The 27,778-nt window shown below is 36.9% G+C and overlaps 1 protein-coding gene across 1 annotated transcript; it reads left to right on the top strand.

Moving 5' to 3' along the window:
* The first annotated feature begins 1,923 nt into the window (after positions 1–1,923).
* LOC140147639 (uncharacterized) lies at positions 1,924–26,742 on the top strand. Its single transcript, XM_072169411.1, has 4 exons — positions 1,924–2,032; positions 10,038–10,302; positions 11,150–11,206; positions 25,980–26,742. The coding sequence occupies exons 2-4, from the start codon at positions 10,251–10,253 to the stop codon at positions 26,177–26,179; spliced, it is 309 nt and encodes a 102-aa protein (XP_072025512.1). The 5' UTR covers positions 1,924–2,032; positions 10,038–10,250; the 3' UTR covers positions 26,180–26,742.
* The last annotated feature ends 1,036 nt before the right edge of the window (positions 26,743–27,778 follow it).

The following is a 27,778-nucleotide window of genomic DNA, read 5'->3' as shown; positions in this document are numbered from 1 at the left end:
AATCAAAGATGATGACGATGACGATGACGATGACGATGATGATGATGATGATGATGATGATGATGATGATGATGTTTAATACACAAACGAAAAAGAGGAACAAACATGCCTAGCATGTAATTCTATTTTAAAAAAAAAAAATTTGACCTCTTATCTACTCGCAAACTGAGATTATGCATATGTTATCTCTTCAATAAACATTGTAAAAGTCGATTTGGCCTTAAAAAAAAATATGTCACATGTTGTTCGGATTATAAAGACACAGTTTGTTGACCCTATAATGTTTGTGCACTCATAAATTGACCTCTAAGTGTATTTGGTATAAATGCATGATCTTCTATAACAACAGGTTAACTTTCTTGTTGAATGGAGGCCTCGAGGTCACTGAACTGTGTATTTGGAGATGATGTATTTTTTGGGTCATAGCACACGTGTTAAGCAAAAACATATACATGAGAAGTAAACAGGTTACATCTTCTCTGCTGTGACTGATACCATAGAAACGTGCTCTTTGTTTAAACATTGCAAGTAACATGAGAGGCAAACATTAATGTTTCATATTGCTTACAACCCCCCCCCAAAGCAATGTTGGAGCCAATACTAGACCAATTGTCCGTTCCTGTCTCAGTATCAAAACAACATTGACTGGTGGGTGCGGGAGGGGGGTGAGAATTTCATACTAAATTAAATCCCTCATCACTGCCATCATCGTCACCATCACGACTCTAATAATCATCTGACATCAGTTGTATTATCTATCATCATCATCATCATCATTATCATCATCATCATCATCATCATCATCATCATCATCATCATCATCATCAACATCAACAACAACAACAACAACAACAACATCATAATCATCATCATCATCATCATCTAAACCATCATCATCATCACCATCATCATCACCACCATCATCATCATCATCGTCGTCGTCATCATCATTTACAATATAGCCACACAAATAGAATTAACTGCAAGTCATCAGAAAAACAAAATATTTTAAACAAATTATTGTTTTATTACTGTGCGCACAGTTTGCAACAACAACATCAACTGCTAGATTATGCTCAATTGAAAAATAAAATAGATTTTCAAAAAGTCTAAAATGAAAATAAATGCTGTTTAGAGATGTTTGTGCGTATGTGTATGATTTGGAAATTCAAAATCATATTTGCCACACAAAGGGAATTTTTAAAAAAAGTGGATATAATTACATCCAAAATGAAAGAATTCAATGTTACAAATAAAATTCCAAAATATGGTACGTTTTCTGCCTTTGCTTGTCACGTTGTAGGCCTATGTTGAAGTTGCGATTATATCTTCAAATAAGTTGTAATGATGGTCTACCAGACTCAATATATATCTTTACTATTGTAGTATTTTATTAGATTTGTTGATTCTTCATGATCTCAAAAAATTGAAGTGATTTGATTATATTATCAAGCATGGTTATCAGGTATGGTCTTATGAATATTAATATTAAATATATGTTTCTCATTGGATGATTCTTATATTATAATTAAGAGAAGTTATTCATAACCATATAAGGTCATGATGTTCTAAAACACTTGTTTAACTTGTGATATCTATGGAATGTCTGGTTTGGTAGAGATCCAAATGTGAAGGAAGTAGAAAGTGTTTGTCTTCATGATTATGGTTTTAAGGAATGTTCACATAATCATCACAAAAGTTTCAAATGGATATCACCAAGACAAGTGGTCGAGCGGTCTAAGGCGCTAGGCTCATAGTGTATCCAAAGTGGTGCGCCGTGAGTTCGAACCCCGCCTCTGCCAAACTTTAAAAAAGTAAAATTAAAATTGTACTTTTTTTATATTTCATATTGGGGAAATGTGACTGGTAGCATTTATGTATGGCGTGGAGTGGTGTGTTTGGACAACTTTGTTCCTTAAAGCCTAATTTGCATGTCAATGTACTTCTGCTTTGTGTTCGTTCAACCCTGGGCAGTCACCATCTCACCTCAGAGGAGTCAAGAAGTGAAAAAGTTTACAAGTATCTGGCCAGGGTAAGTTGACATTTCCTTTAATTATATTGTTTTCATTAAGAAAGTTGATCAAGTGAAATAGCACTGTTTGATTCATGGTTAGAGTAAATCAGTTAAAAGTTTGGTTATTATTACCACTATTTGTGTTATAATCTAAAACTTGGTGCTAAGTCATGTTGAAATCTGTTAGTATCAGATTGTAAGATTTATAGTGAAAAAGTGATGTGCGCGCACGGTTTGTAAGATAAAGATGATGATTTTGAATGATAATTGCAAAATTAATCCAAATCATCAGATGCATTGTTTTGGAATAACAATGGTATTGTATTGTTTTTGTGTTAATAACCATGATCAAACTATGTGTTTCCACGTGATCTTTCGTTAATTAATTGTGTATGATTAGCTTACGTTAATTGTGTATGAACTTGGAATAGTGCTTCATAAAAATAGGCCTAAAGTATGTTCGCAAGTGTTTTCAAATAACTTACAAAAAGAGAAAGTTTCTTATGAAAGTTTTTATAATAAAAGATAGGCTAGCCCTATCTGCCCTACCTGTATATTATTTGGTGATTTTAACAAGGAAGTAAACATAGAATCTAGGTGTGGCATCACCGAGGAGCTGGCAATAGTAGTTCCAGATCTTTCACCCAAATCATGCCAAATTAGGTGTATTTTTGTTATGTAAGTTGTTCGATTAAGCAATACTGAATTGGGCCTGAAACCAACGAACCGTAGCCTGAAACTTGAAACCCAGACCAGCAGATCTTCTGAGTAAGATAAATTAGCATAATAGGTCTATTATGTCAAGATTTTGGAATTTTTAGCCTTTACAATTTGGTCATTCTTGCGCAAACAATCCCTCATTTCAAATCATTAGTTTTGGTTTCTCTTTTGTTCAGAAACCAAAAATCAAGGGATTAATTGGAGATGAACTGGTCTGCAATCTTGCCCTGTATACGCATCACCTGTGGTAGTGCTGGGGGTAGTGCCCCCGAAAGTAAAACATGATTTTTAACACTAAATACTGCAAATATAGTACCGATGATTTGCACATTTTATGCAAAGTTGGCTCTACGACCCTTGGCCCCTTGGTTCCCCACGCCGAATTTCACATTTTTCTGATCCCTAGATACGAGCATACTTGTTACGTTAGTTTAATTTTTTACCCCTGCATGATGCTATGTGGACATTTCAGGATCATCGTTTTTAAAGTGATCATGGTGATGGTGTTGAAATAGGTAAGTTGCTAGCTTTTACGGAAACTTGCCGAACGCAGAGCACATTAAACTTATAAGCATAATATTAGTTTCCAAAAATAGGTAGTCTATATTATTATTACTATTTTTTTTTATCTTTCAATGAAAAATATTTTGAGAAGGAATTAGCAACGACCTGAAAAGCAATTTCTTTCGAGGTTGTCGCTAATTCCTTCAGCTTAGACATATTTTATTGAAAGATGACAAAGAGTGTCCAAGAAGACTGCTCTTCAGGCAATCTTTATCGCCAAAATCTTTTTATTTATTACATTTAAACACAGAGTATTTGTAAAGCTTTTAAAGCAATTATGATAAGATGAGATAATCTACGACGCCAGATACACTAGCCTTCAAAAATGCAAGTGAAACGAATATTAAAAGTTTGATAAAAACAACTTTATGAAAGAAATTGAGCTTATATTTTATGTTATGATCAATGACTTTCAAATTTTCATCAAAACACTCAGGACTTTTGAATGTCCAAAATTTGGCACATTTAGAGATTTTGAAGGTTTATTTGGACGCTTGCTTGAAAAAGCAGCGTTAATTTAAGTATCACAGGTTAAATGCCTATCTCTCGTGACTTCCTTATAGAAAACAAAATTAAAAAATCTATCATTGAATAATTATAATAAATTAACCAAATATACTATTTTAGCAATTTCGGCCAATCTGCAGACAAATTAAAGCTGAAAAAAAGGTCAGCTCTGAGGTCAGCTAATTAATATGAAAAATTGATGCCAATAGAAAACCGTACATGATATTAGGGTGCGGTTTTTTGTACACATATATATGTATACAAAGTTCTTTCATTGATAACAAAAAATACACAAAAAGTAATTAATTATGCAAATTAGCTAATTACAGCTAATAATAGTAATTGTGTATTCATGATATTATTATGTAAATTTATATAAATTAGGCATGAGTAATTTTGTTCATTTATTTTTTTCATAATTCGCAATATTATAGTATAATTATGCCCGGTAATTAGGTTCAATTTAACCCTAGAACTGATAAGGGGTGTACCATCAACCCCCCCCTGAGATTTTCACCCGTCATAAAAAACCCAACACACACACACACACTCCCACCCCCACATTATTGGCATTCAGCGGAAACTTATGAAGAAATGTTCTTAATTCATATGTTTAAGTGCAAATGTTACCCTTCTAGCTATTAAATAGTCTAAACTTTTCAACACATAAAGACATTTATGCCATTTCCTATTTGCCAGCTATTGTGATGTGAGCTGAGGGTAAAGTTCATTACAGCATCACTTGAGTGAAAAGCCTCATTGATATGTAATTTATGCCAATGTTTTGCTAAAAATCAATTCAAAAAGTTCATGGTACTTTTATTTTGCAGAATTTTGCCTTGAAACTTGGTCAAATTGTTTCTAATATGTTCTAATGTATTATATAGTCTAGCATATTTGCATAATTAATTAGCTAATTTGCATAATTAGCTAATTAATTATGCAAAGTAGGGCAGCTAGCTAATTAATTATCTGGAAGTCATTAGCAACACGTTGATCAATTTGAAACCAGTATTCTATTAACTAAAAATGTTATTACATATTACCATGATTAATGAGCACTTTCAAGTCATATTGGTTCATCGATTATTGATAAAAATAATACAATACAAAGAAATTTAAAATGTGTGTATTATAAAAAAACCGTATGTCCGATTAGCTTAAAACATAATGCGTATTGATCAGTGTTCTTTGCCCTACCCAATTAGTATATATTTAAAAACATGCATAGAGCACTACCTCAAATACCACCTTAATGCAACAGACAGCTTATAAACGACTGGTTTGGAGATTATGGCAGCGAACGAGGAAGAGCGAGGTTTATAAATAATATTTTCTAAAATATGATTCTTCACTTATCACACTGATTTAGCCTTGTCAATTCGGTAGACTTCATTTACACTTTATTTAATATTCATTGAAATAAAAAATTAACACTATTTAGCAACATGTACAATGATAAAATACCAAGGTAAAAAAACACATCAGTTCAAGCTTATGCTGTGCAGTTTGTAAGGAATAATCTTATAAAAACGACAGGGAAAAACGATCACAAAACCGAGCAAGAACAAAAGAATTGTTTTACTCCCACAGGTGGGGTATGAAAAGTCGGGTATGAGAAGTAGGGCCTCAAATTAATTGTACCAATTCTTATTCGCAAAAGGTTCAAAAAGTAAACCAGAACACTTAAATATCAGGTTAAATAAAGGGTATATTAGGCGACGAAAAAAAAGAAACCCTGTTCTACGGGCGGACGGACCTTTCAAGTAGGGTCGGTCGGTCGGCTTTTTATTTTGGAAATGACCCCAAAAATCATCAAAATCTGTAAATAATTTGCAATTTGAGAAAATACAAAAAAAAAATTGTTCCTGAAATTTCCAAAATTTCGGTCGGCATTCATTTGTACAGGAAAAATTTGTTTGCCAATTTGTTAAAAATCTGGGTCGGTCGGGCCCGTAGAACAGAGTTTACTTTTTTCGTCGCCTTAACGGTTTTCAAAAACGTTTTTTGAAAACTTACAAATTATAAAATGTTTTTTAAGTGTTGATAAAATATTTGGCAAAAAACGTTTGCAACAAATATTTTACAATGTCATTTTGACAACATTTTAAACATGTTATAGTGTGCTTTCATACGAATCGTTTTAAAACGTTTTCATGACCTTTATAAAATCCGACATTTTGGCCTAGTTTTTAAGGGATATGAAGTTTATAATTGAAAATTAGGGGGGAGGGTTGCAACCCACTTTGGTAGTCCATGTTACAAAATATAGCTCAGTAGTAACCTATTCGCCACTTGCACGGTTCCGCCATTATGCACTATATGCGGGGAGAGCCTCGAACTGGCAGCATACATGAAAGGAAGAATTACGTAACCTTACACAGAATGTTATATGACTGGTGGACTGGTTCAATTCCCATTCATGTATGCTGCCAGTTCGAGGCTCTCCCCGCACATAGTGCATAATGGCGGAACCGTGCAAGTGGCGAATAGACATGATAGATAGATACTCTGGTCTGAATAACTCTATCTTGTTTATCCTGTTTATACCACAAATCCCCAAGTTGAGGCACTGTTATCTGATCCATCTCCCTTGACACCTCATTCATTTGGCATTTGGATGTATTATATGTATTAGGGACCGTTCACAAACACTTGTTAGGGGGGCCTGATGCAAAAGGGGGGCCCTGAAAAATTTTGACCCTCCTAAGGGGGGGCCTGAAAATGACCACAAATTTTCCCAGTAAAAATTGAGTTTATATGCTTTTCTATGGGGTTGACCCATAATTTTAATGTCAAAAAGTGGGAGGAGCCCTGAAATTTTTGAGGTCTGTAAAGGGGGGCCCAAAAAAATTTCTGCGATGATTTTTTTTTGCACCAGGCCCCCCCAAACAAGTGTTTGTGAACGGTCCCTTAGTATTTATATTTTTTCTTTGAGAAATCATTATATTAAACAGGGTCATGGTGCTAGTTTTTATGCCTCAGTGAATATTGGCCTAATCCTACCCAGGACAACAGGCACAGGTCACTGGAATAGGATCAGATTTAATGTGTCTAGTGAACAAGGTTACCAGAACTATCAAAGAAGGTTTTTCTAAGAAAAAAGAATAAAAGTAAAATCATAATCACTGCAATTATTCCCAGCTGACCCCATATAGATATCTGTCGGGGCTAGCTGTCAACATGGTATGAAAAGTGTGACCACTGGTTCCATATTAATAGGCCCTATAATCTTTTGTGCTGTAAAACTTTGAGGAGCGCGTACTACCATGATATTGCAAAGTCTATAGCAAGCCATTGGGCCCATTACGTATTGCGGCAACGCGTTGCTTTCAATAAACAACGCGTTGTTAAACCAGCCAATAGGAACATAGCTTTTGGCAACGCGTTGTTTAAAGATGCCAAAAGCAACGCGTTGCTTTCATTTTAGAGCGTGTTGCGAAGAGCACCAATCACAGCGAATCTTATAGGAGACTCGTCGTCGATGATACCACGTGGTTTCTAGGCAAGCAAATTTTACACATAGGGAGAGACTAAAATTAAATTTAAGGAAGGCAAAAAGGAGCACGTGTGGCCTAGAGAATATGGCGCTCGGCTCATAATCCATAGGTTGCGAGTTCGAACCCCACTTGTGTCAACGTGTTGTGTCCTTGGGCAAGGCACCTTATCCTCATTGCCTGGGGTGGTAGGGGTATGGTGGGGATGGATGTTTGTATAGTTGTTTATTTCGATGTTGGAATATTGGCGCTGATTAAGCTGCTGCCTGCACATTGCATTGTTTCTGTTTGGATGTGTTTAATGTAAATTCTAGCAATTTGACCTACGGGTCACCATTAGAGTTTGAAATAAAACCTTCCTTTTTTTTTAGCAAACACAAAACGTTTAACAGAAAACGTTAAATGTCAGGTTACATAAAGAGAATAAAGCGTTTTAATAACACACAGAAAACATGTTCGAAAAAACTTGCTGCAGAATATTCTAACATAATGTTATTAAGCGTTGACAAAATATTTGGCACAAATGTTGGCAAAAACATTAAGATAACATTTTAAAAATGTTTTTGTAGTATTTTGTCATATACAACATTTTCAAAATGTTTTCATGACCTTTGTACAGGGTGTCTCAATAAAAATAGGCCCTGTGGATAGGGGGACATAACTTAAAATATCAGCAGTAAAATTAAAACTTTCTTGCAGATTCAAAATCCATGAAGCGTTTTCTATAGATTGGTGCATAAATTATCAAACTCCGTTCACTCGTCACTGAGATAATTGGGAAACTACAAATAGACCCATTTTTGGACCTTTCCAATGGGACAATACACATTAACAATAATGTGCTGCATTGTAGTTTAGAAAGGAAGAAATTAATGGAGTTAATGGTTGACTAAGTATTGTTTGTCGAAGCTGCCAAAAAGATCGATTTTTATTATCTAAATCAATAATATATTATTGAAAAAAACGCCTTTTGATTATTATTGATATTTCTTTTGAAATGAATTTCAAAATTGCATCGTGCCGGACAGTCTATTTACGTGAACTGACGTCAAAAACGTCAAAAATCGCGCAAAAAGTGTAAAATCGTGGACGAATTTTTTGTGGGACCTGAGACTCACATCATGTGCATTTCGGAAACGGGGAATGTCCTTCTGATATCAAATAGTTTTTAAATTCGCGATATAATGCCATTTTATGGCAATTGATTTTTTTGAAATTTACCAGTCCTTGAAGTAAATAAATTTAATGATATGTACGACGAAAAGCCGTCTATCATCTTAAAATTTTTACCTTTCATTATGTTCATATTGAAGATAAAGATTTTGATCCCAAATTACAAAACAGAAAAAAAAATTGGGTCTTTTGGGGGAAAATCGATTTCTTCAATATGAAAGGTTAAAATTTTCAATTGAAGGTCGTCTTTTCATCCCAGCTACATACACTAAAGTACATATCATTCGATTTATGAAGTGAACTTCGAGCATGGTTAAATATCAAAAATACAAAAAATATCAAATTTTTATTTAAATATTAAATTTTTATTATTTTAAAATTTAAATTTGCCATGATGTGTGTTATATCGCGAATTTCAAAAAAATAAAAACATTGATATCACAAGGACATTCCTCGTATTCAGAAAATATTCAGAATGCAATTCGATATGTCTGGTGTGCTCTCAGGTCCCACAAGAAATACTGTGCAAACGTTGCTATCCGAGCCCTTAACCCAAAGAGGAACGCGTGAAAAACATTATTTGGGAGATTGATTGATTGATTTTGAACTCCTATTCAGCAACAGTTGCGTTTCCTTTTATTTCTTTTATAATAAACTACACATTATTGTTAATGTGTATTACCCCATTGGAATGGTCCAAAATTGTGTCTATTTATACAAACGTAATTATCTCAGTGACGCGGGAACGGATTTGGATCATTTTTGCACCACTGTTAAGCAGACACTTCATGGCATTTGAATCTTTAAGACAATTTTTATTTTACTGCCGATATTTTAAGTTATACACCACTTTCCATAGGGCCTATTTTTATTGAGACACCCTGTATAACCGACATTTCCATGTTATTTAAACGTTTTTACCAAAACCAAAACGAGTTTATAACGTTTTAAAAACATTTCTGTGTTTGCAGGGACCCGACTAACGTCAAGAAACACCCCGGGAACCCAACGGATTATTTCATAATCACAAGGAAACTGAAATGCATGGCGGAATTAATTTATTATTGTTCACTTGTCCGCTTAAATTATATTCTTAACCACTTGAGAATGTTCTTGCAATCTTATTGGTTCTTACACGTGTGATATGACACGATATCACACACCTTAGCGAGTGCGTGTCGACGCGATACTCGTACGCGCTATTTGAACCAATCGGAACGTGCATAGCAACAACAGGACTGATCGATTCTAAGCCCTAGGTAATTCCTTGTAAAATGCAGGATTTAATTTGATTAAAATTTGGTATACTTATAATTAATATATTTATTTTCATTGAAATGTTTAAGAATGAGAATAAAGGTATTGTTTTTAGCCGCTGTCGTGCATCTATCGTCTCATATAACACGCGACATGATTTTTGGCGTAAAACAACTCGGCGATGTCGCCCGTGTTATATGAGACGATAGATGCACTCCAGCGGCTAAAAACAATGCCTTTATTCTCTAAATCCAAAATAATAAGAACCGACCTCTGACCGGTACAATAATCTTATTCTATTTCAGTACTGTTTCTTCTGTCTGCTGACTGAAACTCAGAGAAATTTGTGTCCGCCATTATTTATTAAAGAATCTCCGCTTCAGTTTGAACTCGCCAAAGAAAGTAGCTTAAAGCGAACCACAGCCAATCAGCTCGCTACTTTGTGACCAATAGGCTATTGCTAAAGGAATTCATACTCATTGAGTTAAATTTACGAGGAGGCAGCAACTTTCGCAATCATGGCAATGAAGAACTTGGCTGTTACGTTACTGGTGATCGTAGTATTGGCATGTAAGTAAACATGTTTAGTTCCGGATCAGGGTCTGTTGTCGGGGGGTGTTTAGGGGCAAAGATATCGAAATTCCCAGGACATTATTTGGGGCCCACTTCTAATGGGAAATGTACGCGCGAAGCTCCTGAAATTCTTTTCATTTTACAATATTTTAGTCCAACAGCAAGGTGAATAAGAGTTTACCAGACAAATTTGCATGTTTACACTATTTTAGTCAATGAGGTAGACCAGAGGGCCGATATTTGTTCAGAATACGGCTATACCCGCAACTTTAAACAGGGCTCATAATATTTGACTGACGGGGTTTACGTACACACGGTAAGGTACAAGGCCTTAATGGTCAAGTGCTAGATCGGTATACCAACTCAGCGCGATGTAGCTGCTTTATTTGCGGAGAATCGGCCGGCCCTTTGTTTTAACATTTTGGGCCCTAGTGCCCATAATATTTGACCTATGGGTTTCATGTATATGTACCTATGTAAAGATATGATGCCCTAGCGCCCTTGTAGTGTTATAGCTAGCCCTGTCACTCTGGTGACACTTATTTTAACATTTGGGACCATGAGGACATACTAGATGTCATATGGTATTCTTGTATGTATAGAGCCCCTGCTCTTTAAATGTAAAAGAGTGAAAAACTCACTCCCAAAAGGAGTGATTCACTTGCAAAACCACTCAAAAAATAGTAATTTTTAACTCGTTCAAGGAGTTAAAATGAAGAACAATGCGTTTTTATAGAGTTGTCCTTCATTTAACTCCTTGAAATAGTTAACAAAAAATGTCACACCATGCCATGAAATGAATAATAAAAAATTGTTGATATTTTGTGGTCCATACCCATTGCAGGTGTTTTTGAAACTGGCCTTACTTTTAGGAGACGTCATAAGGCTATGAAAAAAAAAGGTACGTATGAAACCTAATTATGGAGCGGTCATTATTTACGCCATGGGGAGTGGAGGCACGTGGGCCTATGATGTTGTATTTACTATTGATATTCAATGAGTATGATTATATCTCAAATCCTTGAATATATTTCGGGTTTTTTTGGTATTTGTAAAACCTATTGCTTGACTTGTAGTTGAATATATGTGTTGAAAGAATACGATAAGCTGCTGATTGAACTTCCAGTCTGTGCCTTGAAAAAAAAACTGACAAAAATCGAGTTTTCTTAACTTGGCAACGTTGAAGATACGTAATGAGCTTGCGCATTAGGGTGATTCACAAAAAATTAAATTGGTATTTTTCAACAGGACACCCCCTCATTTTGTTCATTTTGGTAATAAAATTATACCTGCAAAATATGAAAAAAATTCAAAAAAGTTTAGGGCGTGCTACCGGTCAATGAACTTTTGTACACAAAGTCAATGGGATTTTTTGTCAAAAATTTCAAACGCTTATTTCAGGGCCTAAAAAGTCTACCAGGCTTGCAAAACTGAAGTAAATGTTCAATGATATACCTAACTTTGTGAAAACATGGGTTTTTACCAAATTAAAGTTCATAGTTGACTGTAAAAAAAAAAAATGTTTCAAAAGTGACAGAGGGAGTGTAGCTCAAGAAAAGAATACCTTGGGATATCCCCTGGAATCCCACCAGGCACCCCAAATTTATACCTTATTGAACTGAACTGTTGATAAAAAAAAAGATTAAAATTCTTCACATATTAGTTTACCCCAATGGTGATACCAGCTTTTGAAATCTTATGTAATAGTAACTATCAAAATCCATACATCTGTATCAGGGGTGGTCATTATGGCCATACCTGATGAAGATTTGTATTGTTTGAATTGAATGACCACAGGAAGGATTAGATTCACCATGGTTGAAAAGAAATGTATATAAATTGGGGTCACAACATTGGATAGTGGCCAGTTCAAAACTACACCTTTATATTAGCCAAGTACCATAATATTTTGGCTGTTCCAGCAACTGCCTTGCCCCAAATGTAACAGTTTTCACAAAAATGCAATTTTCTGGAAAGCGGGTTAACATTTTTACAATTTTCTTTAGCATATATTTTTAAGGACATTACTCACACTATGATCAAATATTTTTGGCACAATCAGGGAAAATTAACATGGCTTTTTTGTGTTGTAAAGAAAATGGCTCATAAACCCCATTGACTTTGTGTACAATATTTCTTTGACCGGTAGCACCCCCTAAACTTTTTTGAATTTTTTTCATATTTTGCAGGTATGATTTTATTATCAAAATGAACAAAATGAGGGGGTGTCCCGTTGAAAAATACCAATTTCATTTTTTGTGAATCACCCTATTGCGCATGTCATAAAAATGACCCATTTCATCGCTGATGAATGGCAATGCCGCATTCGTAGTAGGAAAGAAACGTTATCTTTTTATCGTACAGGTGGATGTACTTAGCCTGAGTCGCTCGGCCTATCTCGAACAAAATCGCCATGCGTGGCTGTTGAAGAACTAGTGGATTCGCCCTAATATCACGGTAATATCTGACATGATAGGGATGATGATGCTGTGTGTGGGTATTGCGAAGAGAACTACAACCCTGGCGGAAATTCGTTGCCACACCACTGAGCACGTGCTGGTGTTAAATCAAGCAATCGCCAGAGCTAAATATGTCACAGTACCGCATTATATTTGTATAATAGTTGCAAAAAAAACACTCAATTTACTCCCCCTTTCCCCATCCCTCCATTTTTTAATGTTGGGAGACTGAAATGTAGACATGATGACGATTTTGTCAAAATCAGCATTGCAATAGGGGGGAATGATGTTGGCAAATTAAAGCCTTAATGTACGATTTCCGTCAAATTTTGATTTTTGTTATTCTTTATTCAAATGTTCACATAATATTAGTAATAACAGACGGGAGGGGTTGCTGTCCATTTTAGGTTGATATAACAAGGTAAAGTGTAAGAAACCCCACTGGTTATTTTGGTCATTTATCACGCAGTTCTTTATGGGACATGTGTAAACATTACAAATATGCAAAAAAATCAGGTTTGAAAAAAATTAACCAATTTCATATTATAAGATCGTACATTATGCATGGCTTTTTAATGCTTTGGTGTGGCAACATTTTCCGCCAAGATTGCAACCCTGGCGGAAATTCGTTGCCACGAGCTAAATATGTCACAGTACCGCATTATATTATTTGTATAATAGCTGCAAAAATGCACGCACACTCAATTTAGACTCTCCCCTTCCCCAACTCCCATCTTTCAATGTTAGGAGACTGAAATGTAGACATGATGAGGATTTTGTCCAAATCAACATTGCAATAGGGGGAGGATGTGGCCAATAGACCTTTTCATACAGAGTAATTCCGATAAAACCCGAAGCATGAAATAATTTCCCCTGTCGCGCGCGTCTAAAAGTACCTCTTCAGCATCATGTACAGTGCGAAGTTCCAATGTGTAACAGGCATCATAACTACGATGAACTTTCGATTGTCAAATTAGGGACGAGAGAGGTACTTTTGCCAATGATTCTCAACGTGCAATTAAGCGTGTGGTTGTAGCGTTGTGTAAGAGACTGACTATGGAAGAGGTGATGAACGTAAACAAACACAGTTCTGGAAAAAATTTAACTGACGAAAAATTACGGACATTATCCATTTCTTTCCATTAGTATCTTATTGTGCAAAACCAAGTAGCTGAGGTGTTAGCTCAATATGCTAGGAAAATATTTCTCGCGATGACCCCATGTTCAAATTGGCTTAATAAGCTGTATTTTCGCGCAAAAGGGTGTCGTAATTCATGACATTTCTTGTCTGCCAGTTTGGGTACAATTTGACCCCCTAGCTTACTAAATAAATATCGTGGTTTTCCGAACTTTTCCGATCTTGATATGAAAAGGTCTATTAATGCTTTGCTGTGGCAACATTTTCCGTCAAGATTGTAGTCTTATCCGGTTTTATACTGCGAGACTCCAAAATAGAAGACCCGCTTCGACTCATCCCGTCAATATCGCACACTGGGTGGGGTTTTATTTGGCGAATAAAGATTACGGGGAATTAATTGTTCGATTCTTACGGTAATCCTCCTGAACGCCTCGGACTGAAGAAACTCGTCGAACGTTACGCGTACAACGATAAGCAATTGCAAGGCGATTGCAGTACTGCTGTGGACAATTTTAACTTTTTTTACCTTAACCTCCGATTTCGAGGGCGAGACATGCGCGAAATTACTCGAATGTTACGTTTGTGAAGATTGCCATTCATCCAGGTAGTAAACAATAATGATATTTAAACTATAATCAAGTCAACTGGACTCACTATTTTTAGTGGGAAATTTTCACGTCCAATCCTGAACGCATCATCAGCCCTACTGATCATCTGGCGGTAAAAGTTCATTGCCTTGTGAAACGGATGGTCACCATCTTTGAGTTCAACCTGGGAGGTATCTTCCTGGTCGCTGAACTGTAGGCCCCAGCCAAGTTGTGTCGTAGGCCGCCTCCCCTATTGAGTGAAGGCTCCTCCTGTTTCTCATAAATAGCTTCTTTGACCCCTCGCTCATACCATCTGCTTTCTCTGTCCAAGATTTTAACATCCTTGTTGTCAAATGAATGTTTAGTACTCGATTGTTGTATAAGGACCCGAAATCAACGATATACTGGTCAATGTAGTCACTGAGTACACCAAATCGCTCGACCTTTTATTATAGAGTGGAGTCGTAGTTAATAGATTTCAATAAAGAATAAAGAGTTTAACTTAGTTATTAATATTATTTCTTAAATGTTCCTAATAAAGGTAACTAGGAGAAAAAAATCGCCCCTCTCATTTGTTTTTCATCGTTTGTCTAACGTCGGTAAAAATTTGACTTTTCGATTCAAAATGGCGGTATTTTGATCACATTCGCGCCTAAATATTTATGATCTCATGAATATGCTAATAAGTCACGCCCACCTCATTAATATTCATATCAGCTAATTGGCCACGTCCACCTCCGTGAATATTCATGACTTCGTGACCCATGACCTGCAACCCCTGGTTTACATTTGATCTCCTGACCTTTGACCTTTGACTAGGAACCGAAAGTAGCGATACCCTCTTACTACTATGCATGAATGGGGATTGAACCAGTCACAACATTTTGTAAAATTATGTATTTCATCATGTACATGTCTAGCGTTGCAGAACCGTACAATCGGCAGTCCTGTAACCGTGGTAACTGGTAACTACTATAAAGGACCAGGTTTCAAGTTTCCCATTATGACCATCTAGCTGAAGGGGAAAAGGACCCGCAGACAAAAAGTGTCCTACAACATACAACAGTACATAGGCCATACAATGTACTATATGACGAATTTGCAAATTTGCTGTGGTTTGGAATCTTGAATTTTTTGAGTTTTTGGTGTCATATTAGTAATATATCGGAGCATTTTCTACCAAAACTAAAAAATTCCATGCATATTATTCTTCTGTACGAAATTGAACAAACTAAGGTCATATGTATAAAGAACGTCATGGTTATATCTCACGACAACATGAGTTGTAACATTACAAGGCGCTTGGCCCTGTAAGTTTTCTTCTCCTTTTCTCCCATTTCTCTTCTCTTGTTTCCCTTTTCTCCTTCCCCTTTCCCTTCCTATTCTTTCTTTTCTCTCTATCTCTCTTTTTTTTTTTTTTTTTTTGCGCCAGTTGAAAAAGGGCTGGATACGCTACTGGTTTTAATGACCACAATAATCATTATTTACCTTGATCAGTGTTGGTACTTCGGCTATATTTATAAATGCGCCTTTATAAATACGCACGTGACCACCTCCGCGCTGGCATAACAGCTTATAGACAGTAAGTCTCGAAATGACCTTCTACATAGCGCGTGGTCTTCCTGTACATTTGAATGCAAAGGCGGAACAACGTGAGACTGCTATGCAGCAAATACTTTCAAAATGTTGTTTTTGATAACATATTACAAATTCGGAATTGCAAAATGTGTAATAAATTTGTAATTCAATTAATACGTAAATTTGATGATATTTATCTACAGAGTTCCTATAGACCAACGCACTGAATCAACGCATTGAAGAGTCTATTGTTCTATTGTGTCCGATTTGAGCGCTGGCATATTGGAAAATGTTGCCAATCAATATTAATGAAGTCGTGCGATCGACACCTACAACTGTTCAATTGGGCGACTTTATTGTTAGGTGCTTTTATTCATACATTGGGCGTATCGAGCTGTATCGGTTGGTCCGCAATTATATTTAATATAGTATTATAGGCCTACAAGTATGATTTGCTTTGCTTTATTGATTGATTCAGAAATAGTATGGCTATATGCTTCTCGAGTTCTCAGCAAATATATCACATTTGAGGTCCAGGGTAGCACTGGCTTCTGTGCTGTACTCTGATACCTGTATGATGATTTTCCAACTGTAGGATAGTAGCTGATAGTTCAGCACTGGTAGTTCCACAAGAGGGGCTATCAGATCTCAAAGCAGCCAAGTAGCCCTTTCCTTAGGCAAGGCCTACCTGCTGAGCAGTGATGACAGATTCAATTTACACTGTGTATTGCATGGTCTGTTGTCAAAATATGTATGGGAAAAGTTTTCAAAAAGCTTAACTTAATTTAAACACATGCGCAGTGAAATTTGCACTCCACAAACTATCTTCATTAAGTTTACATTGGGAGAAGAATTTTAGAAGTATTGAGATCTTTGGTGAAATTTAATTTGCATGTATGGAAATGTGATAGAGAAATTACGATATCCAGTAGTCAGAGACAAGGAGAGAAAGTTATGGGTATAATAACTTAAAGGAGTATTTCGTGATCCTAGCATCCTCATTTTATGACATTTTCAGTACATATCGACGAAAAAAGCATATTCCCAAAATCAGGCCCGTACGCAGGGGGGGTGCGGGGGGTGCGACGCCCCCCCCCCCGAATTTGGAAAAGTATACAAAAAGTCCAAAAATTTCAGAATTTGCGAGCGTAGCGAGTCAAAAAATGAGGGTTTTTACGCTTTTTTGGACAAAAAAGGTCCAAATTTTAGGAAGAAAATCCACTTTTCACAAAATTTGGAAAAAAAAAGGTCCACTTTTTCAAAATCAGCACCCCCAAATGAAATCCTGCGTACGGGCCTGCCCAAAATTTCAGTTGATTCCGATTTTGCGTTTGCGAGTTATGCATGATTATGTGTATTACACTGCTCCATAGACAATACGTTGTAATTTCGTTCTGGTGCACCAGAACGAAATTCAAATTTCATGATATCTTTACTAAACGAATTAAGGGCTGGGGTATGAACGTTTGGACAGTATTTATTTTGGGACATTAGAGCACATCAGACATATCGAATTGCATTCTGAATACGAAGAATGTCCTTCTGATATCAAATAATTTTGATTTTTGAAATTCACAATTTAATACACATTTTATGGCAAATCATTAAAAATTGATATTTTTGATATTTAACAGTACTCAAAGTAAACTTTATAAATCTGATGATTTATACTTAAAGTGTATGTAGGTGGGATAAAAAGCCGACGATCAATTGAAAATTTTGACCTTTCGTATTGAATATATGGAATTTTTTCCAAAACACCAAACAAAATTAGGTCTTTTGGGGAAAAATCCATATCTTCAATATGAAAGGTCAAAATTTTTAATTGACCGTCGGCTTTTCCTCCCAGCTACATACACTTTAAGAATATATCATTAGATTTATATAATTTACTTCGAGGACTGTTATTATCAAAAATTGGAAAAATATCAAATTTTTATAATTTGTCATAAAATTTGTATTATATTGTGATAATTTTAAAAAAATGAAAATTATTTGATATCAGAAAGGCATGCTTCGTATTCAAAATGCAATTCGATAGGTCTGAGGTGCTCTCATGTCCCACAAAAAATACTGTCGAAACGCAATAAACGCTCATTCTAGATCCCTTAATCTGCAAGAAATATTTTGTACATAAACATTATGTAGCCAGAGTATTCCAGTGATATAAAAATCTCAACTTTTTTTGAGAAAAGTGGGGGGATGAGGCTGTGGATCACGAAATGCCCTTTTAAGTTCAGGTAATTGAATAGCCGAGATTTTTGCTAGAGGGGTTAGCCTGTGTAGGACGGGGGCCCAAATCCACCAAAAGGGGGGTGGTATGGGGTCGTGGTGCCAAGTAAAAAAGAAGATTTCACAAAGGACCACCCTGGGGACCACTTTTCATGCTAACTTGAGCTGTTCAAAATATCCAACAAAAGTACATTCTTAGATGAAGTAAGATGAAGTAGAAAATTCTGCACTTCTTCCTTGCAAAAACATCCTGTATACAGATGTTACGCACTTTTTTGAGGGGGTAAAGAAATGAAAGAATAATTAATTATTGTTTGCCTTACAAGAAGGGTGGCCCCAATTTAAAAAAAGTCGCTGTCAATAAAATTGCACACCCCCCCCCATTTTGTCAACAAAAATTCTATGTCCCCCCACCACCACTGATACACCTTGCCCCCTAAACAGGCTAAAATTGTATTGAAATCAGTCTTTTTCTTTAAAATAAACATACTATCTGTGGTCACACTATATGTGGTCATCTTGTGACTCTACATTTTGGTCATTACCAATGTTATGACCCCCCCCAATTTTTCTTTTCAAAAATTTATGACCCCCATGACCTCCCTAAAATGATAGCCCTTTAAGCTCCTTAAAATATTGTCATCCAAAATCACCATCCTTGGATCTACGAGTATAATGATAAGAGAAATCTCATGGAATTGCGCCTTAGTCTGTACAGATTGGATTCCCCCCTCTTTCTCTCCTTTTCTCTCTCCCGCTCATCCCCCTCTATCTTTTCATCTCTCTCCCACATTTTTATGCCTCCACCGCGAGGCATACTGTTTTTGTATTGTCCGTGCTTCCGTCCATCCGTCCTTCCGTGCTTCCGAGATTCCGTGCTTCCGTCCGGAAGCTATATCTCGGGCATGGATGGGCGGATTGACTTCAGATTTTCAGGATAGGTGGGTCATGGTCAGAAACTCTGGCTACTTTTTTTGGGTGAGGTTCAAGGTCATATACTGAGGTAAAAGGTCATTTGAGGTCAAGGGGCCCATTTTCCTTATTTACCTCTTTTCTCGGAGACTAGGGGTCGCACGTTCCTCAAACTTGATGGGTGGGTGTATCTTGACCCCAGGCAGAACAAGTGTGTATTGGTTAGTGGGTAAAGGTCACCAGAGGTCATACAGGGGTCATTTGAGGTCAAATTAGCAAAAACTGTCATATGGCCATGAAACTTGGTAGGTACAGTCAACATTTAGAGCAACATTTTGGAAGGTCATTTTGGGGTCATCTGGGGTCACCCAGGGGTCATCTGAGGTCAAATTAGCAAAGACTGTCGTATGGGCATGAAATTTGGTGGGTACAGTCAACATTTAGAGCCAAATTTTTGGGAGGTAATTTTGGGGTCATCTGGGGTCACCAAGGGGTCATCTGAGGTCAAATTAGTAAAAACTGTCATACGTACATGAAACTTGGTGGGTACAGTCAACATTTAGAGCCAAATATTTGGAAGGTCATCCGGGGTCATCCAAAGGTCATCTGAGGTCAAATTGATAAAAACTGTCATATGGGCATGAAATTTGGTGGGTACAGTCAACATTTAGAGCCAAATTTTGGAAGGTCATTTTGGGGTCATCCAGGGGTCAACTAAGGTCAAATTAGTAAAAAATGTTGGATGTGCATGAAACTTGGTGGGTACAGTCAACATTTAGAGTCAAATATTTGGACGGTCATTTTGGGGTCACCAGGGGTCATCTCAGGTAAAATTAGTAAAAACTGTTGGATGGGCATGAAACTGGGTACAGTCAACATTTAGAGCCAAATTTTGTAGGTCATTTTGGATTTTGGGGTCACCAGGGGTCATCTGAGTTCAAATTAGTTAAAACTTGTGAGTGCCACACCGCTCTCTTTGGTGGAGGCATCACGGTCGACGCTGTGCGTCGAAAACCGCGACATCCGAGAACCGCGGTCCATCTAGTTCTTTTTTGTTCCTGTACTGGCAGGTGGAGGGGGATATGCATTTTTGCCAGAGCCCCCGGAAGCTATGCCATTGTTCCACTTCCATTTTATTTCATTTTATAAAAGATGGCCATGCATGACGCAGTCTATAATGGTAGAGAAATTAAAGCTAATTAAAACAAAACTATACACTAGGCCTACTGCATTCAAATGGAAAGTCATACCAGATAATCAGAAACCTATAATATTTTCTATTTATATATATTCTATTGCATCGCCATTTAAAGGTGTATTTCGTGATCCTAGGATCCTCTTTTTAAGACATTTTTCATTAGATATCCACCAAAAAAGCTAATTCCCAAAATTGCAGTTGATTCAGACTTTGTGCTTGCAAGTTGTGCACGATTATTGCAAAAAAAAATTAATCTACAAGAAATGTTTTGTACATAAACATTATGTAGCCAGGGGTTTCCAGTGGTATAAAAATATCAATTTTTTTGGAGATATTAAGTTAGGAAATGAGGCTGTGGATCACGAAATGACAATGTGGATCACTTTATAATATAGGCAGTAGCCTATAGGCAGTCAGACAATAGAGAGACCTGTGTGTGTTTGTGATTTTTGATAGATCTTTTTTGAATGATCAAAAGCTATTTCACCATTAAATAATATGAACTTTAAAACACATAATTTTACCAACATTGAAAGCAAATTATCTTGGTACTGAAAGTGGAATAGAAACTTTATGGGTCTAGCCTATGGTGTATTGTAAATTTATTAATTAATGTTGCATACCAATCACAGTAGGTGATTTCCAGGCTCATGATATTTGGGTAGGTGATAAGTGATTGACAAATTGCTTGATGGGGAGTGTAAATCCTGCTGTTCTGAGGGGTAATAAAATGAACAGTGGAAATACTAGTTCCCTCGCTACGCTCGGTGCTCCCTTCGGTCGCTATTCGAGAGGCGTCGCGGTTTGTGGAACGGGGCTAGTTCTAGTCCAGGGTAGACTCCTATATACGCGATGCTCATGTAAAATACTATGGTAAGCCTATACATAATAAAACACGAAGTGGACCGCGGCTAATGTCCTTAAAAATACTACAGTAGGAGTGATATCATAATTACTTCAAATCCTTATGTAGACCTATTGGCAAACAATGTAGACAACTTACTTCAAAGAGTTTATATAGGAAGGAGAAGAAATAGATTATGTAACGCTTATTGTTACTTTGTGCCAATTGGAGTTCCCGACACGCTATTCATCGAGAGGTACCTTTTATTCGATACAAAGGGCTTCCGCCATTAAATCGGTAACTGACCTGACCAGCGTATTAACGCTATAATACATCAGTCTACTGTCAATAAGTGATGAAACGAGAGTCACGTAAAAGCGCCTATACGAACGAGAGGTACCTTTTGTACTAGTCCATCCCAAGGGTGTGCGTGAGTTGTCGCATGAACACAAAACAGAGGTTCACCTACAATACAAACCTATTGCAGCGCCCAAATTGGTTTGGGCGCTCATTTGATTATACTCAGTGAACACGCTTTGCTCTACCATTTCGCTACGGACAGTTCAGCAGCATAGACAAAATGGTGTTTAACTTTTTCGAGTTGCGAGTATAATTTTCGAGTTTGGAGTATAATTTTCGAGTTTCGAGTTTAATTTTCGAGTTTCGAGTTTAATTTTCGAGTTTCGAGTTAATTTTCGAGTTTCGAGTTTAATTTTCGAGTTTAATTTTCGAGTTTCGAGTTTAATTTTCGAGTTTCGAATTTAATTTTTGAGTTTTGAGTTTAATTTTCGAGTTTCGAGTTTATTTTTCGAGTTTCGAGTTTAATTTTCGAGTTTCGAGTTTAATTTTTGGGTCAAAAATATTGGGAGTTGTTTTTTGTGATTTTCGCCAAAACCATTGCTTTTACACCAAATCTGTGCTCATATTTAAATTGCTTGAAGCTTATACTCTCAGAAAATAATATAGTTTTTAAAGCTTGCATAAATATTTAAGAAGTTACAAGAGTTTTACTGAAGGCTCCCCATAACTCTCCCTTACACAGGCATCTTTATTAGTGCTGAAAATGTCATTATAACACCACGGAATATATATTTGTTAACTGGAGTATGATCCAAAACTGCAAGGGGTAGGGGTGGGTTGGTGAGGGCAAAGCGTTTGAAATTTTCGAGTTTCCAGTTTATTTTTCGAGTTTCGAGTTTAATTTTGCAAGTTTCGAGTTTAATTTTCGAGTTTCGAGTTTAATTTTCGAGTTTCGAGTTCAATTTTCGAGTTTCGAGTTTAATTTTCGAGTTTCGAATTTAATTTTCGAGTTTCGAGTTTAATTTTCGAGTTGTACTTTAAAACACTTTATTATCGTTAAGTGACTTAAGTTTTAATTCAGGCTGGAAAATCGGAATTTTACACACATACGTCCTGTTTTGACGTGGCTTTTATGATAAGCCTAATTCGGACCAATATGCCTTTAAGGGAGCGCAGCACGCCAGTAATTAATTAAGGATCTTATTGAAACACACGTAAATTTGTCTTTATTGGGCTTTAAATATTTTTTTTTAAAGGCCAATATTAAACCAATGAAAAAACCCAATTGTATTAAGATTACAAACTAGAGCGGTTACCGCACCATAGCTGAACCACGGAGCTTTGGTAGTAGGCATATATTGCGCTATACCACTGTCACACATTTCAGAATTTTGCTCTTTCATTTGACACCATCGTGGGAACACCCTTGTTTTGTTTTCAAGATATCAATGTAGGAAAGGCGCGCCCAAACCAATTTGGGCGCTGCAATAGGTTTGTATTGTAGGTGAACCTCTGTTTTGTGTGCATGCGACAACTCACGCACACCCTTGGGATGGACTAGTACAAAAGGTACCTCTCGTTCGTATAGGCGCTTTTACGTGACTTTCGTTTATTCACTTATTGACAGTAGCCTGCCTATTATAGCGTTAATACGCTGGTCAGGTCAGTTACCGATTTAATGGCGGAAGCCCTTTGTCTCGAACAAAAGGTACCTCTCGATGAATAGCGTGTCGGGAACTCCAATTGGCACAAAGTAACAATAAGCGTTACATAATCTATTTCTTCTCCTTCCTATATAAACTCCTTGCACTGAATGGTCTATTGTTCTATTGTGTCCGATTTGAGCGCTGACATATTGGAAAATGTTGCCAATCAATATTCATGAGAGTGTACATTCAACGTCCAATTTTCGAAACTGGGTGACTTGTGCTTGGCAGGTGTAAAATACATCTGACTGGGCGTTTTAAATACGTAACGCATAAAGGCATTGACATCATCGAATGGCTGCCTATAGTGCTGTTAGTGTTAGGCCTATGTGTTGTGTGGGGGGGGCTGTGTTTAGTTTCTATAATAATTATTATAAGACCTACATTTATTTGTCATTCCTTTCTTTTCCTTTCTCTGTACTTGCTAAAGTATCACTCCCTCATTTTATCTCCCTTCCTTCTCCATCCCTCTTACGTTTTGTCCCTCTCATTCCTATAATTTTCCTTACCTTTCTATTTATTTACGTCTATTTATTTATTTCTCTTTATTTTTTCCTCTTTCTCTCTTCCTCCAGTCCCTCTCATTCTTCGATTCCCTCCTCCACCCTCATTCCTCCCAAGACCTCTCACAGAAGAGCTGCCCCCTTCAGTACGCCACTGTTTATGACATTCTCCTTCTTAAAATAAAATAAAATAAAATAAAATGTCAATTTGTGAAATAACTTTTATATAGGCCTATACCGGTATACTTATTATATGTTACATGTAGGCCCCTATACGTAGCTATTTAATACCATTATTGTACTATAGACATGCAGACATGGCAGCCTTGATGTGTAATCATGGTAATCATTCAGCAAGCGCATTCAATTTATTTAAATGAAGCGCCTAATGTCAGTGGGGTGACAACGAACAATACATTAGCGGCTAATGAGTGCCTTTTGTGCTTACGGCTACTCAATCACACCCTTGTGTGTTATAGTAACAATGGGTACTTTTCGTTCCATTAGGCGCTTTAACGCGACTTTCATTTGATCACTTATTGACAGTAGCCTGCTAGGTAATGCGTTAATACACTGTCGGGTCAGCTTACCGATTTAATGGCGGAAGCTCTTTGTCCCAAACAAAAGGTACCTTTCGATGAATTCAGTATCGAAGTTACGTAATGTTACTATGTCAACGGGATCACGCGCTAGAGTAATGAACCACGATCGAAATGATCACCACATAAAGTATATGGCACTCGAAGGCATACCAAAGTAGCGTGATCCGGTAACCAAGAGAATTACGTAACCACTTCGATGCTGAATAGCTTGTCAGATTTCAAATCGGCACAAGGATTCAATGCGTTACGTAATCTATTTCTTCTCCATCTTTAATAGCTCCATGCTATAGACCACTTTACATCATTGTTTATCAACAAAAGCGAGGGATTGGTCTGTCGATATGCCCGAACGAACCGCTTCACTGTTCAATGGCTTTCTTGTACTAGACGAAATGTGGTGGGAGATTTAAAATACACATGCCCTGAGCAGACTACGATGCGCACGCACACTGCAGGGCAAAGAACAATGGAAAGTACCATAATGCGTGCGCATACTGCCGGGCAATGACGTCACATGTCAAGTGGTGTATACTTTTCTGTATAGTGGTCAATGCATGAGGATTTGGTCACGCTTGTTGGTCTTGGTATGTCGTGCCCATGGCTCACGTGCGTATTTATAAAAGCGCTTCTTTAAATATTTACCGAAGTACACTGTTGATGATGGCCAAATGAGTATAAAAATTTCTTTAAAATTTTCGCGCTTCTATATATCTACATAATCTATCCAGGCCCGTACGCAGGGGGTGGGGTGCGGGGGGTGCGTCGCACACCCCCCCCCCAAATTTGCCAAAGTGTACAAAAAGTCCAAACATTTCAGAAATTGCGATTGTAGCGAGCAAACAAATCAGGTTTTACGGGGTTTTCGTCAAAAAATGTCCAAATTCTGGAAAGAAAGTCCACTTTTCACAAAATTGTCCCCCCCCTTTGGAAAAAGGTCCACTTTTTCAAATTCAGCATCCCCAAACAAAATCCTGCGTACGGGCCTGCATCTATCGATTTCTCTAATAGGAACAAGGCCACAGAACAACTTGCACAACGCAGGGGGAGTTAGGTACAGCAGGAATTTGTATCAAGAACCGGGCGTCGCTAGACAAATATGATTGGGGGGATGTACAGCATGTTTTATCGACGGAAATATTTTGTGAATTGTAGACCCAATTTTTTCAATAGCCAGGACGGCGCTCAAGAATCTAAAAAGTGGGGTAGGAGGGGGGGTAGTATAAAAGTTTTCGACCAATTTTTTTTTTATTAGTAACTGCTATAACATTATAAATAGGTCTACTACGTAACAACACCACAATTTCGTAACAGGTTAACCTTTTATATGACTATTGCAATTTGCTGACAATCACACCTAGCTTTGATTACATTTGCCGACAATAACATGGTTTTACCGACACCAGTCAATTTTTTCCGACAAAATTGTGTATCGGGGTGTCCCCCCCCCCATACCTCCTCTAGAGACGGCCCTCATTACTGCTGATCAAAGTGGGCTTGTGTTCACTATGTCCCCAGACCCGTAGTGGCTCTTCACCTGTATAGCATAAAGTATGTAAAGGTACAGACTATAACGATTCATCTGTAATTGTGTTACCATATTTTTTTACATGTACAGATTCCATTACTGCACAAGCTATGATGGAGGAAATATCCCGCGCAGAAGAGATTCTTGCAGTTTTGGAAGATCTTGAAGTGAAAGACCTAGAAGACAATGGTGGACTAGTAGAAGCTTTAGAAGAAAGGGAAGACCAACTTTTAGAGAAATTGTTGGTGGAAAGTTTGAAAGAACAACGCGAAAATGACGATGAGAATTAAGCATGTAAAAATTTAAATTGTATTCAGATATAAATGAATCAATTAATTGATAAATTGCTAGAAATCGTTTGGATCAGTTTTTTAGAACATATTCTTTTTCGGAGACTCATTTTTAAGTGATTTAGTTAGATATTAGGTTAGGAAATTCACCAGGGACCCATTTGACTATATTTTGATTTTCGTCTGCTTTTTGTACACGTTTGCTTGCCGAGATTATCAATAAATAAAATATAATATAAAATACTAAATGCAGAATTGATGTCACATGGGAATCTTACTCGTAAGATTGTAACATCAGTTAATATATCAATGCAGTAGCAGTAAGTTGAAACATTTCCTCTCAGTTTTTTGAAAATATGAAAATATATCAACCATGTTAATTATTGTCAGTTACATTCAGAATAATAAAAGGATCCATTGTAATTGGTATGTGTACGTTTTGAATTGAAATCGTAGTACGCTGTGGACAGCAAAGCCGTATTTATTATTAGTGGGACCCCTGATGAAAGAAAATTAATGTCATCAAAAGTCGGATAAGCTGTTCTTCCACAACTGGATCTGGGCAGCAAGCCAGCAACAGATTAAAAGTAGGAGATACTATATTTTATTTTATTTATCATGCATATATTTTTGTCAAACTGCATGCTTGGGTTTTAATTTAACTTCTGGCTTTCAAATTTTGTCGAAAAGTCGACAATTTGCCATTTCTATTCAGCACTGAACAGAATGAGCAATTCGCCATTTTTTGAACATATTTGCAATACAATAATTCATTAGTGTTTCTGTTTGGTTTTGCTTTAATATTTACATAATAAAACACACTAACCACACAAAGGGTAAATCAGACATTGCATTGTGGACTTTGATTTAGTAGTACGCTGTTCGACACGCCGCTAGTCCGACTACACAAATTCCCTATACTTAGGGGTGCGTCATTCCGAAAATGAAAACAGTGTGCTAGTCCGAAAAAAGCATGCGCTAGTTCGAAAATAAAAACCACTGCAACAGTCCTACACGCTGCTAGTCCTAATCTGCAAAAACGTTTTCATTCCGACACGCCGCCGCTAGTGCGAATCCGAAATACAATGCACTAGTCCGAAACTGAAAACCATAGCGCTAGTCCAAAACTGAAAACCAAAGCGTTAGTCCTAATCTGAAAAACACTGCGCTAGTCCGAATCTGAAAACACTGCGCTAGTTCAAATCAATATTCACAGATTCGACACTGCAATTTGAAGCGATCTATTTTTGGCACAGAGTAGTATGAACTCCAATTTGGTTTCTAGCGAATTCATTAGTCTTATATTCCTTCCACGATATTCTCATCACAAAGTAATCGGGAAAACTAGAACATTCATAATGTGAATCTTAGTAGCTTTGGAAATGCCTCTTGTCTTTTCATTATCTGTTAAAGCAATTGCAGATACTTGCCATGGCTAGGCGTCTTCTAATTTCCTGTGAAATGCGCCCATCATTGTCTATGAGTGATCCCAGAAAGTTGAAAGTGTCAACTTGTTCCACAACTTCCCATCCTCCTTTACCTGTTGATCAGCATCATTGTCTTTCTTTTAATATTTAGATGTAATACAATGTAGTCCAA

The sequence above is a fragment of the Amphiura filiformis genome, chromosome 3 (assembly GCF_039555335.1).
Source record: "Amphiura filiformis chromosome 3, Afil_fr2py, whole genome shotgun sequence".
NCBI lineage: Eukaryota > Metazoa > Echinodermata > Ophiuroidea > Amphilepidida > Amphiuridae > Amphiura > Amphiura filiformis.
The sequence above is the reverse complement of the archived record's forward strand: the minus strand, read 5'-3'. Positions and strand labels throughout refer to the sequence as shown.

Excerpts from the sequence above, each read along its gene's own strand:
- LOC140147639 (XM_072169411.1), top strand. The coding sequence starts at position 10,251 with ATGGCAATGAAGAACTTGGCTGTTACGTTACTGGTGATCGTAGTATTG. Across the intron at positions 10,303-11,149 it reads GGTGATCGTAGTATTGGCAT|GTGTTTTTGAAACTGGCCTT; the intron begins GTAAGTAAACAT and ends TACCCATTGCAG. Across the intron at positions 11,207-25,979 it reads TAAGGCTATGAAAAAAAAAG|ATTCCATTACTGCACAAGCT; the intron begins GTACGTATGAAA and ends TTACATGTACAG.